The following is an 18,724-nucleotide window of genomic DNA, read 5'->3' on the forward strand; positions in this document are numbered from 1 at the left end:
GTCTATGCTGCATGAGTTAAGGGAGTTAATGTTGCTTGAGAGGACGGCTCTCTAATCTCTATACTTATTTGTACCATGCCTTAAAGCTTAGTTCATATATAATTGGCACATAATGCAAGCAATGTTTAAAAAATAATAATTCCATGGCGGGAAAAAAAATACAGTTACAGTTCAATCACCAACCTTCAAAGTATTAATGGTGAAAATATTATTTTTCTAGCTTAATGCATTTAAAAGTTTTCGACCATGAAAATTGAGAAAAGGAGATTGATCGTGCACAAATACTTCGAAAATTTTTATCGATCCCGGACGAAGACAGCTAAGTCGCTTAAGATGCTAAAAGCTAGTATTTGTAGGGCCATAAAACGTTACAAGAAGACTCTATCAGCCGACAGAAAGTACAAACTAATCGGAGGTCTGGGACAAATAACAAGATTTTGGGAAAAAAGTCCCAAGATCACTCAAACAAAAATCAGGACGGTCTAATTACGATTTATCCCCAAAATTCAAAGAAATTTCTAGAACCATAAAGATGATTCACCTCAGAGGTGGCTATAAGAGCTGTCGAGCAATAAAACAGCCAAATTGGACTGTTAAACAGATCCGACAAGCTAAAACACTAGCTCGACTATTGTACGATCCAGTATTAACAAAATTCGAAGGTTGCTTGTTGTTGGACGACAAGACGTATGTAAAACTCGATTTTAATCAACTACTTGGATCGAAGTTTTATATGGCCAATAATAGAGGTAATATACCCGAAAAATATAAGATCGTGAAACTTGAGAAGTTCGCAAATGATATGGCAAGGAATTTATAATTTTGGCTGTAAGACGAAAAGTTTTATAACACAGTCAACAATGAAGTCGGACCTTTATATTAAAGAGTGCTTAGAGAAATGAGTATTGGTATTTATTAGAACCCATAACGGTCCTGTGAAATGTTGGCCAGATTTAGCCCGCTGCCACTACCCAAAAAAAGTTTTGGTATGGTATGCTAATCATCAGGCCAATTACATACCCCGCGAGATGAATCCTTCGAATTGTTCCCAATTTCAATATATCAAAAATTACTGGGCAATCATGAAAAAAAAATTTACACAAGACTAGTCAAATTGTCTAGGGTATCAATTCATTGCGATCTACAAGAAATCAACACGCCAAAAATGTCAACAAGTGTTGTGCAGAAGATGAGGGGGGTCCATTATGAAAACTGTGCGTAATTATTTATAAAGCAGATAATTTTTATTAATTTATACATACTTGAAAGCTAAATACATTACTATTTAAAAATCACCATTCATAACTTTCTTATTTTATTTACTTAAAAAAATAACTATCTTCTAGTGCGTACCAATTCTATATGAACTATGCTTTATTCCTACATGATTTGTTTTGTTTGTATTTTTTATTATTGTATTTTATCAGGGAGCCTAGCCATGACGATAATCGTTGATAGGAATCGCCAATCAAATCTTAAATAATATGGAAATCGTCACGTGAGTTTTCGTAGCATCTGTCACCCCGACACATTTCTACTTGTCGATTGGCGTTTGTCGATGTTCCAGGGATCACAGAACGCTGAAGGTGTGGCCATAACCTCACTAAGTAGCGGACGTCGCGTTCATAAAGTATTGTTCAGCGGACATAGCTTACGCATTATAAGTTCCGAACTCTGGAGGCCTATTCGAATTGTATTAATTGATCTTATTTTGACAAATAAAACTTGTAGGTACATTGCTGTGGTAGCAAACTGAGATAAATTTATAAACTGAAATAGATGTCATATACTAACGGCCACGTGGCTAAGGCTAAGCAATAAGAATGTATAGAGGGAAGTGGTTGGTACACATTTAAAAGTTCCCGGCCGTAGCCCTTGAGGGGGGGGGGGGGAGGGGGTTTGAAGGTTTTATTTTTCGGTTTTTCACATCTTGTAAACTTGGATCCAAGAGACATGACTACTTATACAGAACGAAAGCTGATAACATTTTGCTACAAGTTTAATTTGTCAAGTTTTTAGATATCTTGAATACTTTTTGAGATATTCTCTCTTAAAAGTTTATTTTAGGGCTCTCAATTTTATCTTGATATCTACATTAGCGAAGGTCATGTTTGGAATCAATTTCTTATAAATCGGGAGTGCCAAATTCATTTATGGTATCACATTGACACCGTTACTTCGAAATGGTGGTAAAGTAACCCCCCTCTTCCCCTGGTTCAAGGGCTGCGGCTGGCGACTTTTGATGTGCTCATATCCTAACTAAGTAGTCCAAACAAAGTTACGAACTCAAAAATTGTATTCCACGCATTTTTGTCTATGACTTTTTTTGAGCATTCGTTGTCTGGTCTGGCCTAATTAGTGCCCAGGACTTTAACCGCGCGTGAGCTGAAGACAAAGGTTCGAATCATTACTTATTACCATAATAATTAATTTATATTTAAACGATTTTGATAGATAATCCTGCTACAGACTACGCTATGCAATATTATTTCGTGTTTAAATATTATATTTTCGCCTAAACTCCATTGCCATACCTCTTTAATTCTAAATACTTGTTCTGTATCCTGACAGCCAATAAGCTAAGGATAGGTCGTGCGTTTGATGAATATGGAGGCATTGTTCTGGCGTTTAGGACAAATTTATGCAAGGATTAATTTCGCTCAACCCTGATATGCGTTACAACTAATTTACATATATTTATGATATTCTCGAGGTTTTGCCAACCCTTGCTAGTTAGCAGGGTTGGTAATTTTGTTATTGAATTGGAATTGTGTTGATACTCAGGTGTATTATTCTGTTTGCGGTTGTATTTTAGACGAAAATAGACGCGCTACTAATGTATTCATAGTGTATTAATTGTATGTATTTAGACCCGTTATGAGCTGAGGGTGTTCAAGCTGCGATCATGCCATTATGCACTATATGTGGGCCTTTCAATACCGAGGTCACGGTAAGCCCCAGCTCGTACGAACGAATTTTTCAGAACTTATGAACGATATATTATTTGAGATTTATCAGTCGGTTTTCGGTGAAGGAAACCGACGTGAAGAAACCATACTAATCCCAATAAGGCCTAGTTTCCCTTTAGGGTTTAAAGGTCAGTAGCGTGCCTACTACAATTTTTGCGATAGTTGCCGAACGCATATTTTTTACTTTCAGAACGATTGTTTCCGAAAATATTCACTATATCAAAACTTGCTTGTTAGATACCCGTATTGGTTTTGAAATACCTTATTATGCAGCGATACCCCACACTATAGGGTTAAAGTGAAAAAAAGCATTCCCACTTTATATGGGAGTTATTTATTTTACGACTTGGTCTTGCTTTGCCTTGATCGATTTATGTATCCAAGTCTAATTGCAGCTATCTAGCACGAAGCGAAGCCGCGGGCGGACAGAAAGACGGACATGACGAAAATATAAGGGTTAGTTGACTACGAAACCCTAAAAAGGCGAAGTCTGCGAAAGCAACCCCTCAGATGTCCGTTCGCGGCCTAATTAGGAATTCATTTAACACATCTTCCCGGCCTCATCTAATTCCCTTCCATTATGTAAAAGGTAGACGAATCGCTTTTAAGGCGCGTTGCTCACCTTAGGACTTTTCTGAACATCATAGCGTATTCGTTTGAGTTTTGCTTTTATCTCAATGTCTTAAGCAGGAAGCTTAAATACTTTTTTCCTGACAGTTAACATACTACTTAATTTAAGTACAAACATGCACCTATATTTCTTATACTTATCTACAGAATTCCTACTTCATAGAACAAACGTAGCGAAGATTTTCCATTTAAGTAGGGGCACATTTGTTCATATATCCACGATGATACTAAGTAAAAAAAGTAGGAAGGTACAGTTTGCGAAAGTAATTGAGGAAATGTCAGATAATTAACATGTTACTTGGCGCATAAGCAAAAGAGTATTAAATTTATGTATATATATAACAACTGTAATCTGACCCTGTTCACGCAAATAACTAATTTATGATTTATGGTTTAATTTGCTTCTTTATTTATACACATTGTGATATTTAACATTTATCCATACTTATGTAATATATATACACCACACGGAACATATGCGACAGCTAATTCCACGTCGTTTCGGAGATGGTCAAAACGAATCATCGTTTAAAACGAAATAAACATAGTAATATATTTTTTTTACCTGGGATAATGCGCGAAAATAATTTTGTTAACCTGTTAATTTAGGTTAATTTCAGAAATATTACGAGTAAACAACGTATTCATTTGCTGCATATACCGTATCTATCACTCACACACACACACACACACACACACACACACACACACACACACACACACACACATTCAGTGACCCTCCGTCAAATATAATCGGCGTTTATGGTTGAAGCAATGTCATTGACGCTGACAGATCGGTATCGTACCTCTGGGATTTCATAAGCATTGTTCGAATCGGGCCGTATATAACACAATGAGTGACCCTTTCACAAAATGTTCTCATTAATTAGTCTTGAAAGCGTCTCGGTGATAGGTCGTTGACGTCTCCTAGGGCCACTAATTTCTAATTTAATTTATTCGAGATTTGTAGTTGGCGAAGTATAGAAAAATTGGCAAAAAGAATGGAGTAATATTATTGGTATAATGTACCTATATTTTGAAAGATACGCAAAAAATTTTTTTTTTTTATGGTAGAGGAGGCAAACGAGTAGACGGATCACCTGATGGTAAGCGATTACCGCCGCCCATGGATACCTGAAACACCAGAGGGGTTGTAAGTGCGTTGCCGGCCTTTAATATGGGAGTACGCTCTTTTCTTGAAGGGAAGATTTCAAGTGCGCGGTGTGAGCGACATGCGCTTGAAAAGAAAAGAAACCGGCCCAGTGTGAGTTTGTTTTACTCGCGCACCGAGGGTTCCGTACAAACTTTGAATTATCTCGTGTGATTATAAAAGCCAAAGATTTTTGATCAGAATTACCTATACTAAGTATAATTGTGTCCAGCGCCATCTATCGGCAATTGTCTAACTAATTTCCTCTATTAAACTTAATGGCACTAAGTGGAAAAATTACTGCCTTGGGTGAGGGTAAGACTTGAACTCACGGCCTCTAGATCGATACTCCAGCACTCTGCCATCTGAGCAACCAAAACCTCATCCATAGGCAGCAAATTTTCCCACCATATGGGTCTAGGGGACCCTAACGACATCTACCGTAAGAACATTACACTTCTTAGACGGCTACCGGAGTAATTAAAACAAAAAATATTACTTTGCTTTTCCGCGAAAAAATAACGTGCTAGTCAATCAGTGCTAACCGATTATATTTACTTGCGTATCCGTCTAAAGAATGAAAGGTACTCATTTCTGCCAAGGTAGTTTGGCGCTCGAACGTAGTGAGAGCCCCAATACTCCAAGGCAAAAATGATGCCTTTGACCCGAGTTAAACACTCTATTTTTCATTTTGTATACGAGGAAAGTAATCATGTAGTGTGTAGTGTACATGTGTTAATTTTAATTTTCTATAGCATTTCTTGCGGGTACTTTAAATTAACCATTTAAGTAAAAGTATCGTTATTTATGGAATGGGGAGTTAAATATCAAAATGGAAATTATTGCTTATCGTTAAAAAAAATCGCATTTGGAAAGTAAAAAGCTCTAGTGCAGAAACCTATCACTTTATGCACACTTTTTAGAACAACAATGACTTTTTTTCAGAGCATGAGAAAAAGAATACTTAATCGATGAGTTTGATCAAAAACGACATTACTTACGTATTATAAGAGCAATTTTCATGTTAATGCTCTTGTGAAAAAAAAACGTACGTTTTAGACCTATGTTTGTAATATTATTTTAATTCCGAGCGAAAGTTGTTTAATTAGGTGTTTGATCAATAAAGTTATTCAAGAAAGTCCTCAAAAGTGCTATTCATATTTTTTGGCATACGTATTATTCATACAACGCCACTGATTTTTCAAAAACTCTGCTGGTTGAACCCACTATACTGAAATCAATTTAATTCTTGAACTAACAGCAACAAATTTGATTGAGTAGGTAGTGGTAGTGGCGTGTGTTATTAAAGGTTGTCTGGAAGAGATCGCTCCTTAGCAATATGACCGCCTGTTGTCTGCCTGTATCATTAAACATTTTATTTTTAAGAGGGAAGCTTTTTCCACTTCTAAATATTTTCTATTCTCCATGATTTTTAGTATGTTATTGACACAATGAAAAAGTAGATAAGCTTTAAAAGGTTTTCCTTTTTTTTCAAAATTTGCAAAACAAAAAAAAAAACAAAAAGCGAAACCTATAAACCTAGAATATTATGCTGAAGCGACGACATCAAAATCAAAGTGATTTGTTAAGATTTATTTAGTGGAAACCGTTTTCTACCGAGATGGAATTTCATAGAAATATTACCGTTATTTCGTTAGATTCAAACAGCTATTCTTCCCTCTTAAGCTGTATCTTTTACGGAGGTGTGCCAATAAAAAGCATTCCATCTATTCATCTATCTATCAATGTATATCTTATAATATCTCGCAGCTACGAGGTCTATAAATAATCCGTTAATTGTGTAGTGTATTGTATTAAGTATGTAGAAAACTGCGCCTTAAGCCCCGCCGTTCGGGTCACTCAAATATTTATAATATTGTCTCGCCTCCATCCCAAATCCCGAGCATTGGGCACTTTACTTTCTGCAATTAAGCTGGAATGATTAATGAGCTATGAAACATTAATAATAAAAAGTTTCCTTGAGACTTAATTATCCATACTAGGTGGTCATGTTTGCTTTTAAACTCAATCATTTTCAACTCATGATCACCGATTACATTTCATCGTGTACTTACATGTATATATATATATATATATATATATACCTGGTGCTAAGTTGTCCATCGCCATTCAACGTGGCAATGCGGCTGTGACAGGTTCCTTTGCGCCGGGGTTATATATAGATATAGACACACAGACGCGGCGGGGGACATTTTTATAAGGTATTAGTGAGCCTGACGTTGTGTAGATTAGCGTTAACTACGACAAAACGATATAAAAAAATGAAGTTTTTGGCTATGGATAAATATGGAACAATGAGCGATAACTGGTCTATAGTCATGGCAAAAATATAAATTTTGGAATACAGTTGTCGTTCACCAAATAATGTGACCCACAGTCGCGCATGAGGGCAATAGGTATTAATATCGTTTGTATAATTTTTATTCATAAATCATGAACTCCATGTTATTATGCACGCTATGAATAATATTAAAGATTTATACAGTACAGTAATGGTACTACAAGCCTTGTTCATAAAATCGAGTAGAATATAAAGTGATAAAGTCGCAGCCCGGTGGCATAAATGCCGTCGGCGTTATAAGCTCCATAACTTTAGTGGACACCGCACCGTACTGTAGTTGAAATATCCGATACTTCCCAATTCGCAGTAGAAATGAAAGTATAATGAAATATTTATATCATATTTTACTGGAGAATATCTAAAGCCTAGGCATCTTATTTAGAGTATATCATAATACTTATGTACGTTATTAATAGCCGACCTATTTGAAAGTGACATCGGTGATTTGCCTACAAAAATATTGTTATTGGCTCTGGAATACGGAAACAAATGAGACAAAAGACAAATGGAGGTCGCCACGCTCGACGGTGTTTTTTTTCATCTCCGTTTCTTAATACCAACCTAGAACTCTTACTTAAACCTTTAAGTAAGAGAGGGCCTACCGCGAACCACGTTCGACGTGTTGCCTCTCTATCGCACTTGTAAATTCGTACGTAAGTGTGACAGAGAGGCAACACGTCGAACGTGGTTCGCGGTAGGCCCTCACAGCCCTATTCGAAGAATGAAATACGGAAAAGATAAGATAACGATAGGTTCTGGTTTAGATAAGTCCTCAATTAGATATCGTTTGTATGTCGTATAATTGACAGAAGCAGCACGATTCGGGCAACCAATGTCACTTTGACGTTAGAAATATCTTATTGAGATCACAGCAGAATCGAAATAAACGTCAATTTTGACATATCGTTTAGATATCGATCTTTTCAATCTCTTTCCAAGAACGTAAGCATCTCTTTATCATTCTTCGAATCGGGCCTTCAGTTCTATTTGTTGAGGCAGGATTGCCCTACGTTTGTTCAACAAACGAAACAACGTTAAGTAAGGCGACGGCATCAGTCATCCACACAGACCTGTCAAACGCTTATTTCTATGGTCACCCCATTAAAAAACTGTCAAAGATATGTTAACCAACTACGATGACATTGACAAGTGGTTTGCAGTTGGCCCTACTTGGAACAGAGGGCCTACCGCGAAAAATGAAAATGGACAATTCGTTATCTGCTCCTCTATCGCACTTGCATATTCCATCAATAGAGAAGCACATAGAGATAAATGATAAAGTTTCGATTTTCGATTTTTGCGGTGAACCTTCAATTTTGGTCATGTGTCACCAACTGATAAGTCATTTTCAAAAATATACATTTAAATAAGAACACGTGACAATTAGGGCGCAGGCAATATGATGGTGTGATGTTGGTGTGTGGTGTGAATATTTACCAAAAAATCTTACGCCTGTCGACGTTTTTAGGGTTCCGTAGCCAAATGGCAAAAAACGGAACCCTTATAGATTCGTCATGTCCGTCTGTCTGTCCGATTCTGTCACAGCCATTTTTTTCCGAAAAGCTATACTGTTCAACCTTGGTAAGTAGATGTATTCTATGAACCGCATTATGATGTTTACACAAAAATAGAAAAAAAAAACAATAAATTTTGGGGGTTCCCCATACTTAGAACTGAAACTCAAAAAATCTTTTTTCATCAAACCCATACGTGTGGGGTATCTATGGATAGGTCTTTAAAAATGATATTGAGGTTTCTAATATAATTTTTTTCTAAACTGAATAGTTTCCGCGAGAGACACTTCCAAAGTGGTAAAAAGTGTGTCCCCCCCCCCGTAACTTCTAAAATAACAGAATGAAAAATCTAAAAAAAATATATGATATATATACATTCCCATGCAAACTTCCACCGAAAATTGGTTTGAACGAGATCTAGTAAGTAGTTTTTTTTTAATACGTCATAAAAATTAAATAAATTTTTTTTTTTCATCAAACCCATACGTGTGGGGTATCTAGGGATAGGTCTTCGAAAATGATATTTAGGTTTCTAATATCATTTTTTTCTAAACTGAATAGTTTTGCGCGAGAGACACTTCCAAAGTGAAAAAATGTGTGTCCCCCCCTGTAACTTCTAAAATAACAGAATGAAAAATCTAAAAAAAATATATGATATACATTACCATGCAAACTTCCACCGAAAATTGGTTTGAACCAGATCTAGTTAGTAGTTTTTTTTTAATTTTTGTGTTTTAAGCAAAAGTGTGAGAATTTAATAGTTAGGTATCAAAACTACTAGCGTGTGCGTTGTCGAGTATGGATCGCAGGTTGAATACTTAAATTAGAAAATATTAGCCTTATTAAATAAATACTAAGCAACGAACTGTTAAACGCCTGTCTTCAAACGACTGAGCAGTTCTTAAATTCTTAGCTAAGACCTCGATCAAGTCAGTTTCTAACAAAAAAAACTTAATCACTCTCCATTCCATTTCAATGAAGGATTTATTAGTATAAAATTAGACACCCTACCTAGCAATTTTCCACTTCCAATATCAGACTCCAAAGGCAAACCCATCTGCACGTGATGAAAATAAAATGGAGACAGGCATCCCTAGCCTTCACAATTCAATTTGAACTCTTATTAGTTGGAAATTAAACTTAACTTTGCTTGTCAGGATTTTTCCGATTTGTGTTCGTTGATTAATGCGAGACGGATCGATCCATCCTTGCCCGTCATTCACGCCATTTTTCTAGCTCTTTGATACGAACCAGTGTAGATATACCCTCCTTATCCGTAATAAGTTTTAGACTTAGAGATCTTTTACATCTCGCAAGACCTAGTTATTATTGACCTAACTAACCGAGCGATAGCGAAGGTCTACGTTTTAGCTACGGCGAAAATTCTTTCGTATATCCGAATGTTCTCCCCTACAAATTTGGTGATCAGGCCGCGTAGTCAACGTTACAATCGTTAACGCTCCGTAGCGTAGCGTAGTCATCTCTCTCTATCACTCTTCCATATTAGTGCGACTATGATAGTTGCGTTTCGTTCGCTACGGAGCGTGAACGATATGCACGTGGGCTACGCGGGCAGGCCGCGCAGCCAACATACAAATCGGTTACGCTCCGTAGCGATCGAAAGGCAACTGGGATTACTATCTAGGATGAAAATGTACACTAGATTAAGTAATTACATTGTAATAAATTATGTTTTATAAAGAACTCATTTAAAATATATATATATGGAAGAGTGATAGAGAGGCACAAAGCGTTTCGTTGTCGAAGCGATAGCGATTGTCTCATTGGCTAGGCCGGCGGGTTCGATAATTATATAGATTATTATTCGATTCATATTTTGGATATTTTTCAAAATGACGGAGCCATGCGAGTTGGCGAGGCCCGTTTTAGTTTAGAGTTGGAGGCTTTTTACATCTCAAAAATTTCTGTGATCGCCTTTAGGTTTGCCTTGTGCTTTTCATTTAGAAGCGGTGTTTAAGTATAATATTGAATACAATAAATAATATCCAAATGTATAAAATATCATATTAATATTGTTTTTTGAGGCGATTGCTCAGTAAGCGTTTGGGACACAACGACTTGTTTGAGTCGAAAAATGGATTATCAACGTCACGAATCGTGTCTTCAAAAAGTTAATTTATTATTTCGTTTAAGTTTTTTTCTTTGATTTTCCTCGGGATATAAATACGGTATACTAATTGGGCACTGAACTGTATGTCGAGCCGCTTCACTTTGCCAAATTTGGCAGTTGCTAAATAGCGCAATTTTGCTTTTCGCGGGGCATTTGTCATAATAATGGCGTACAGCGTACAGCAGCCATTTGCTTCTATAATGACGACTTGTCTGGCCTAGTGGGTAGGTGGTGGGTAGTAATCCTGTCTATGAAGCCGATGGTCCGGGTTCGTAGTTCGTACCCCTGTAGGCATTTATTTGTGTGATGAGCACGGATACTTGTTCCTGAGTGGTGGGTATTTATCTATTTAAGTAATTTAAGTATGTATTGCTTAGTTTGGAGTAGAAGTAGAAGTCGATCTGTGTAAGATTGTCCCCAAATATAAATTGAAATATTTATGTCCTAAAAGAGAACAGACAACTATATTTTTGGTTTTTGTAGATAATAATATTTTGGTACCTACATGCGGTTAAATTTTTGGGTTCAGCTTGTCCTGGGTCACCCACTCACCAGTCACCTTGATACTAGTAACCCTCGCGACATATTACGTATTTTTTTCAACCCTAGTTTGGGCCGAAGGTCTCAAATGTACATATTATATTAAATATATATTAAACACTATTTGTATTGTATTTGTACTTACGTCTTACTCTAACCGTAGGTTTCTTGAAGGCGGTGCGAAGGTACGGCATGGACATGACGAGCTCGATGTGCGGTGGTGGCGGCAGCTGGAACAATCCAGGACGTCAGGCGCCTATTCCACTCACTTGACCATTAACACCTGACCGTGATAATTACACGCACATTTCTGGGTCGGTAAGTAACGACAGTACATAGCGTCAATTATTACTTGTTGGACCAGTAATGTAGGTGACCTGTCAATGTCAGGCGACAATATGGTTCTTGATACTTGTTGAATTTTATAGGTAGGTAACTAAATCTAGTGAAATAGATAGAAAAAAAGCACTCTATCATAATAAATTGGAAAGTTAGAAAATATATGGGAATAGTTAAAAATACACGGAAGCAACAGTGCCATTTTGTTAGGAGCGTTTCGTCAGTAAAGTACAATTATCAGACTTTGACTATCATTTGTGACTTTTTAGGGTTCCGTAGTCAACTAGGAACCCTTATAGTTTCGCCATGTCCGTCTGTCTGTCTGTCTGTCCGAGGCTTTGCTCCGTGGTCGTTAGTGCTAGAAAGCTGAAATTCGGCATGGATATATAAATCAATAAAGCCGACAAAGTCGTACAATAAAATCTAAAAATTTAATTTTTTTGAGGGTACCTCCCCTACACGTAAAGTGGGGGTGATTTTTTTTTTTTGCTTCAACCCTACAGTGTGGGGTATCGTTGGAAAGGTCTTTCAAAACCAATAGGGGTTTTCAACAAACATTTTTTGATAAAGTGAATATATTCGGAGATAATCGCTCCGAAAGAAAAAAAAACTGTGCCCCCCCCCCCCACTAACTTTTGAACCATAGGTCCAAAAAATATGAAAAAAATTGTGGAAGTAGAGCTTAATAAAGACATTAAATGAAAACTATAGCGGACATGATCAGTTTAGCTGTTTTTGAGTTATCGCAAAAAGTTTCCCCTTCATAGTAAAAAGACTTACTTTAATTAGGTACTGATTATGCAAATTTGTCTATTTGTTTAACTCGCGTGAAAGGTACCGTTTCATCCCTTGGTTAACAATTTACTATACTTTAAGCTCCAGGTTAGCTTATTGTGATGGAAGAGTAACTACGGAACCCTACACTGAGCGTGGCCCGACATGCTCTTGGCCGATTTTTTTTATTGCTTTAACGCAATGGGTCCCATATAGACATTTGATCCCCAAATCAAACCTCAATTCGCCTATTGTCAGTGTGGTGAAACAGGGGAACAGGGATCAGGCGCGGATACAAGATTTGGCTTAGGGGGGGGGCCATTTTGAGAAAATCATATATTGTTGCACAGAAAATAAAATTTACTCAATTTAGTAATGTGAGAGCCAGGGTTTTAGGGGGGGGCCATTGCCCCTATGGCCCCCCCCTTGTATCCGCGCCTGACAGGGATCAGGTGAAGTTGGGGCACATTGGAGTTACACGTCTTATTGGAGTGGGAATTTGAAGTTTTTGTACAGTAGTTATGATCTATAGTTCAACTGAATGGCTGCACTACGACTACGCTCGGCCATACGCAACAAATTAAATGTACTAACGCTGATTCAGGAGACACGAGCAGGATCAACCTTACGTATTCAGTAGATGATGAACTACCTTTATTAGATTTATTTGTTCGTGAAACGTTCATTTGTTTTTAATGTTGACAAAACTATTTACGACATGCATGATCACCCGAAGATTAGAATACTTCACAATATCACATGGTGACGAGTGTCAAATTGAATTTGATCGTAGTCCAGTCAAAAAATCATATATATCTGTCATAACGGTTAAAGAAAAGAGATGTATCTTTATTAATTTGGTATTGTAGGGGTGAATCAAACCTGCTTTTAACAAAAAGTTAAACAGGAAAAAGGTGTGATTGTTTCACTTGAACACCATGTTGAGCGATCCATTAAAATTTACCGAGTGTGTAGGGTTGATCCTGCTCACGTCTCGTGAATCGCCCTGGATAACGTAATTACTGTACAAAACAAGCTTCGACATGCTTTGACTAGTAAAAATTCGCTCTTCTTACTTACTCAAACTCGTATCTGATATACGTATCTAATATATAGGTAAGAGGTTCAGTAAGTATAGCGGCGATATGAATCGTACATATTGGAGGTAGTCAACAAATAACAACAGAATTTTCCTCATTGGGTAAGCTCAGTAAGGGTATTTTAAAACGCTACATTGAGACCGATTCGAATTTAGCAATTTGTTAAGATTTTGAGGTGGTTCTGATACAATCTCGCCGATCGTCATGGCGGCGCGCATCACATGAACTACTTTCACTTCAATTCTCTTGCACCAAACGAGAATGTTCAGTCGGATTTATATGAACGGGTATCTTTACTTTTGAAATTGTTGGCCTTCCTAGCAACTAAACAGAGCCTCAATAATTTGTACATCTTACTCGTTTTACCTATCTACGTATTTATTTAGAACATTTCTATCTCTATTTTCACTGCAATAAAGTAGCTGATTAAGCTGGAAAGGTAACGTATCCATGGCCAACCTCTTCAGTCGTCAAATCCTCTATCTTATTATCCTAACGACAGGGTAAAGGTCACTCCACACCGCCGGTATCCAGACCGGGGTGTTAACACTTTCGATGCCAGGTGCTCGCCTTGCAGAGACTTATTCATTAAGGGCCACTTGCACAGATAGGATCCACTAACTTGGAGTTAACCTTTAACCCACGGTTAAATTGTACTGGTAAACGTTGATGGCGCAAGTGGTGGGTGCGTAGACAAGATGTTTTTGTCGTACTAATATGGAAGAGTGATAAAGAGATATAGTGATGCTACGCTATTACGGAGCGTGAACGATTGGCATTTTGTCAACGCACCCTGGCCTAGCAAAGCTGCTTCTTAAATTTTCTCTTTCTAACATACATAATTAAAATGACGAGGGGCAGACAGTACAATTATCAATGACTTACATTTCACAGACGTTTATATAATATGTCATTATTTCAAAACGGGTCACTGACGTTATTTTGGTCTATTATCGCTCCATGCGTCGAGCACTTGCTATAATGCTTGCTTAGCCAAGATGACGATCCTCGATAGGAAATACATATCGAAACTGAAATAATATAAAGAAATATTCTCGTGATTTTTCGTAGTATCTGTCATCCCGATACATGTTTACTATTCGTTTGGTGTTTGTCGATGAATGGTCCAGGAAACTAAGGGCCTGCCGCGTACCACGTTGGACGTGTTGCATCTCTGTCAGACTTGTAAATTCGTACGTAAGTGTGACAGGAAGGCAACAGTCGAACGTGGTTCGCGGTAGGCCCTCTGATTCTTTACCAATTTGCGGTTCAAGTAAATTTGGTTGTACACACTTATGCTAAGTTGTCTAAAGTAAAGAGAACCGTAAACTGCTCAAGAATAAAATTCCTCGACCGTACGATTGTCATCTTGGCTAAGCCCTCAGGTGTTGCTCAAGTTAGCGATTCATAAGAGGTCTCGAAATATGTTGAGCGATAAGTAATCGACTAAAATTATGTTAGTGACTCGTTTTTCGCTGCAAGCTGGCCTAGTAGGTACAGCACGGGTCCGCAAACCGCGGCTCGCGAGCTGCACGCGGCTCTTTGGAAGTACGATTGTGTGTGTGTGTGTGTGGATTGTGAGGTGGTGTGGTGTGTTTGTTTGAAGAGTCAAGGGACCAAAAAAATCACATTTAGCTTTATTAGACCACTGAAAACAACGTTTCCTGGTCTTTGAGATTCCTAAAACTGACGATTTCAACTGCGATTGGCTCTTTTTCAAAAGTTTGCCGACCCCTGGCCTAATAAACTCGACTAGCAAATTGTTTCTTTTTTTTTATTCTCATAATATGTATAAAATTACACTATAAATAATGCTAAAGTACTTTACTTTACTTTAGTTGGCAGTGAAAGGGTTAAATAAATTGATCAAGAGTTAGTGTAACCTTCGGATCGGGCACGAAGCTGACCCGAGTCCCCCGAGGGTCAACGCACGGCACCTGAATTGTTTCAGTTTCAACTATCGTATCATTCGTATAAGTATCCGTACAGTCAGTTCCCTGAATAAACATCCACTCTGTTCAGTTAATATGGCGGAGTTTGTACATACTTAAGTAAGGTAAGGTAAGGGGCACTTACTGTACTAAGTGTTATAGCTGCCCGCGTAGCCAACATGCCAATCGTTAACGCTCTGTAGCGAACGAAACGCAACTGTCAATATCGCATTAATATGGAAGAGTGATAGAGAGAGATGAATACGCTATGCTACGCAGCGTTAACGATTGGCATGTTGGCTACGACTATTTGAAGTTAAATAAATGTCACAGATAAAAAAGCGACCCTTTCAAAGATTGCATACACGAGAATTTGGGCCGGGTACCACCGTGGCGCGTGGCCAGGTGGCCTAGTGGTCAAGGCCGTTAGTCGTGTTAGCTGAAGATGCTGAGGGCCTACCGCGAAAACCGAAATTCGCAAATTGCGGGATCTTTCTCTTTTACTCTCACTAAGACGTAATTAGAGTGACAGAAAAAAATGCCCGCAATTGACGAACTTATATTTTCGCAGTTATAGCCCAGGTTCCATACCCGCCTCGGCCACTGGAGTCTTTTTCTTTGGTATAATATAACATTTATTTACTCAAAAACAAACCAAATTATTTAATAATAATCATTTGATATGTTCCCTAGTTGTACTTGAACAAAATTGACTTACTTTGTTTCAGAACAATACAAGCCAGGAAATACATTAAATAGCAAATTTAGCTCATGTTGATTTTAAATGCGCATTTATATGTATTACCTTTTATTTAACTTATAATAATAGCGTCAAGAATACGTGTTTAAAGTGAGTAGAGTTGTTCGGGCCCACCCTGTCTAAGTACTAAGTATGCAGTGCAGAAAACGCTCCAAGACCTTTGCACTTGTCCGTTAAAGTTCTCAATGTAATTTAAACTTGAAAACGAACACGGAATAGTAATGGAACGAATTACGGCACCATTCTTCTCGTACTTAGTCGTAATATAGAATTTAAGTATGTAGTTTCTGAAGCGACGGTGGCCAAGTGGATCTGATGTCCGACTTTCAATCCGGTGACTGCGGGTTCAAGTCCTGGCTTGTACCAATGAATTTTTCGGAACTTATTTACGGAATATAATTTGATATTCACCACTAGTTTTTCAGTGAAGGACAACATCGTGAGGAAACCTGTATACATCTGTGAAGAAATTCTAGGTTATTGGGCCGGCGTGTGGGGACTATAGTTCAAACCCTCTCACAAATGAGAATAGGGCTTTACTTTGCCCACTAGTGAGTAGTATTATATTTTATTATAGTTTGACTCTTTTTAAATCTTCTTGTACCTACACCTTAAATGTCGATTTGTGACAAATAAAATTTATCCGGACAAAAAGTTATGCATGTCTGATAAATAATCAAGAGAAGGGTTAATGAAATATATAAGTATGTAATATAACGCGGATTATACCGCGCGATCTCGCCAACTATTATATACATAAACCCTAGAGCTTTACAATAGTTATTGTGTTAAACTTTGTTTTAAATTTAAAGTGAATAAATAAAGCAAAAAAAAACACATATTGTTGCCTTTCTTTTCTGTATTGCAGCTGATTATAGCTTTAGATTTTTCAACATTGGTAAAATTAAATAAATAAGTAAAAAAAAATGTATATAGCTAACTCTTAAAAACTTCCATATTCTTTTATTCTATTAATTAAACGAATTATTTGTTTATCGAGGATTTAAGCCAAATTTTACATTTAAATGAAATTAAAATAAAGTGATAATGACCTTTAACAGTATATTTTTTACCAATACAACACAACATTCATTCATTTAACATCCGATAATTTCTGTTTTGCCCTATGGTTGACCGGTAGAGAGGTCCGCCATTTGTACTTATTTTTTACTGTGCAATTAAGTTTAAATAAATATATACAGTATGACTTCTTAACTACTATTCTACACACTTACCGTTTTTGATATGGCGTTCATCCAATCTCTGCGCAGCAATGAAACAGAAAACAACATATTTAAATTAGGAGTCTCACATCGCCGCCGCCATACAATCAAAGACGCTATCATTTTAAAACGACATTCAAATAACATCTACTCGTATCTATGTCCGGAACTAGTTTTCGTTGATAGAAATTGTAATAAGGTCAGGTAGGAGAATAGAAATACCGGGGAAACAGCCACTCAAAGTCGGAGCACGCTAAGTTTTCATGCCAAGTGGCATTTAGGTATTACATTTATGTCAGTGCCAAGTGGTACAGTCAGCATCAAAAGTAGCGGATCAAACAACGCTTCAAAAGTAATCTACTATCTACCATTCTGTAACAGCTAACAAAAAGTGATGTGAACAATTAAGACTGTCAAAGGTATACGTTTGAGCGTGAATTGTAGATATTTATCTATATTTTGAAAAAGTTATCAGGAATGCGACCACTGATACGCGTCCACTGATACGCGACCACTGATACGCGCGGAACGCGACCACTGATACGCGCGGACGCAAACACTGATAGTTTGCGTCAGTACTTACGTAAGTACTGGACTATTTTGAAAAAGTTATCAGGAATGCGACCACTGATACGCGTCCACTGATACGCGACCACTGATACGCGCGGAACGCGACCACTGATACGCGCGGATGCAAACACTGATAGTTTGCGTCAGTACTTACTAAGTACTTTTATACAAACATGTTTACCAAATATCACGCGAGATGGCGCTGTAGCAGGAGCGGCGATTTCTACATCGCGCTATTGAAATTAAAGTTGGCGTGGTCAGAGTCTACTGTTTTACTTGCTCCGAGAAAAATAAACTAAGTTTCTCTTACCTCCACCTGTCCTTACAAATAAATTAGAGTTTTACATACAAAACTACCTACATACTACCTAGAAATACATGATGAAAGTGTTCTGAAACGAATTCCTTAGAGTTTATATATCGATGATCAATGTGAGTGTGACCCAACGAATTAAAGTAACCCCAGTTCACCGCTACGTCGAAAACTACCAAGGACGCAGTGGTTTCCATTTCAAGCTTGGTTACCAGACTTGTACTAGGCAATAGGCATTACTTGTATAACATTCACGAAGCGACTTCGCCATGTAATATCTAGCCTCGGGAACTAGTGGAATTGTCCTCGGCCCTTGGCGCCGGAGGGCGAACAGACGGCGTTGTGGACAGTGGACACATGCGGTGCCGCGTGCGTCCGCACGTGCCCGGCCACGGGAGAGGGGCGTTCGGAAACCAAA

The 18,724-nt window shown here is 37.7% G+C and overlaps 1 protein-coding gene across 2 annotated transcripts in view; it reads right to left on the reverse strand.

Annotated features, from left to right (window-relative positions):
* The window catches only part of LOC133528602 (uncharacterized), a 150,067-nt gene that overhangs the window by 7,639 nt on the left and 123,704 nt on the right, over positions 1 to 18,724 (reverse strand). For both annotated transcript variants that reach the window (XM_061866047.1, XM_061866046.1), the window contains 2 exons: positions 17,436 to 17,463; positions 11,442 to 11,526 (listed from right to left, as the gene is read on the reverse strand). In XM_061866047.1, the coding sequence (XP_061722031.1) occupies positions 11,442 to 11,526; positions 17,436 to 17,463 (113 nt within the window). The remainder of the gene's footprint in view (positions 1 to 11,441; positions 11,527 to 17,435; positions 17,464 to 18,724) is intronic.

This window comes from Cydia pomonella, chromosome 19, assembly GCF_033807575.1.
Source record: "Cydia pomonella isolate Wapato2018A chromosome 19, ilCydPomo1, whole genome shotgun sequence".
Taxonomy (NCBI): domain Eukaryota; kingdom Metazoa; phylum Arthropoda; class Insecta; order Lepidoptera; family Tortricidae; genus Cydia; species Cydia pomonella.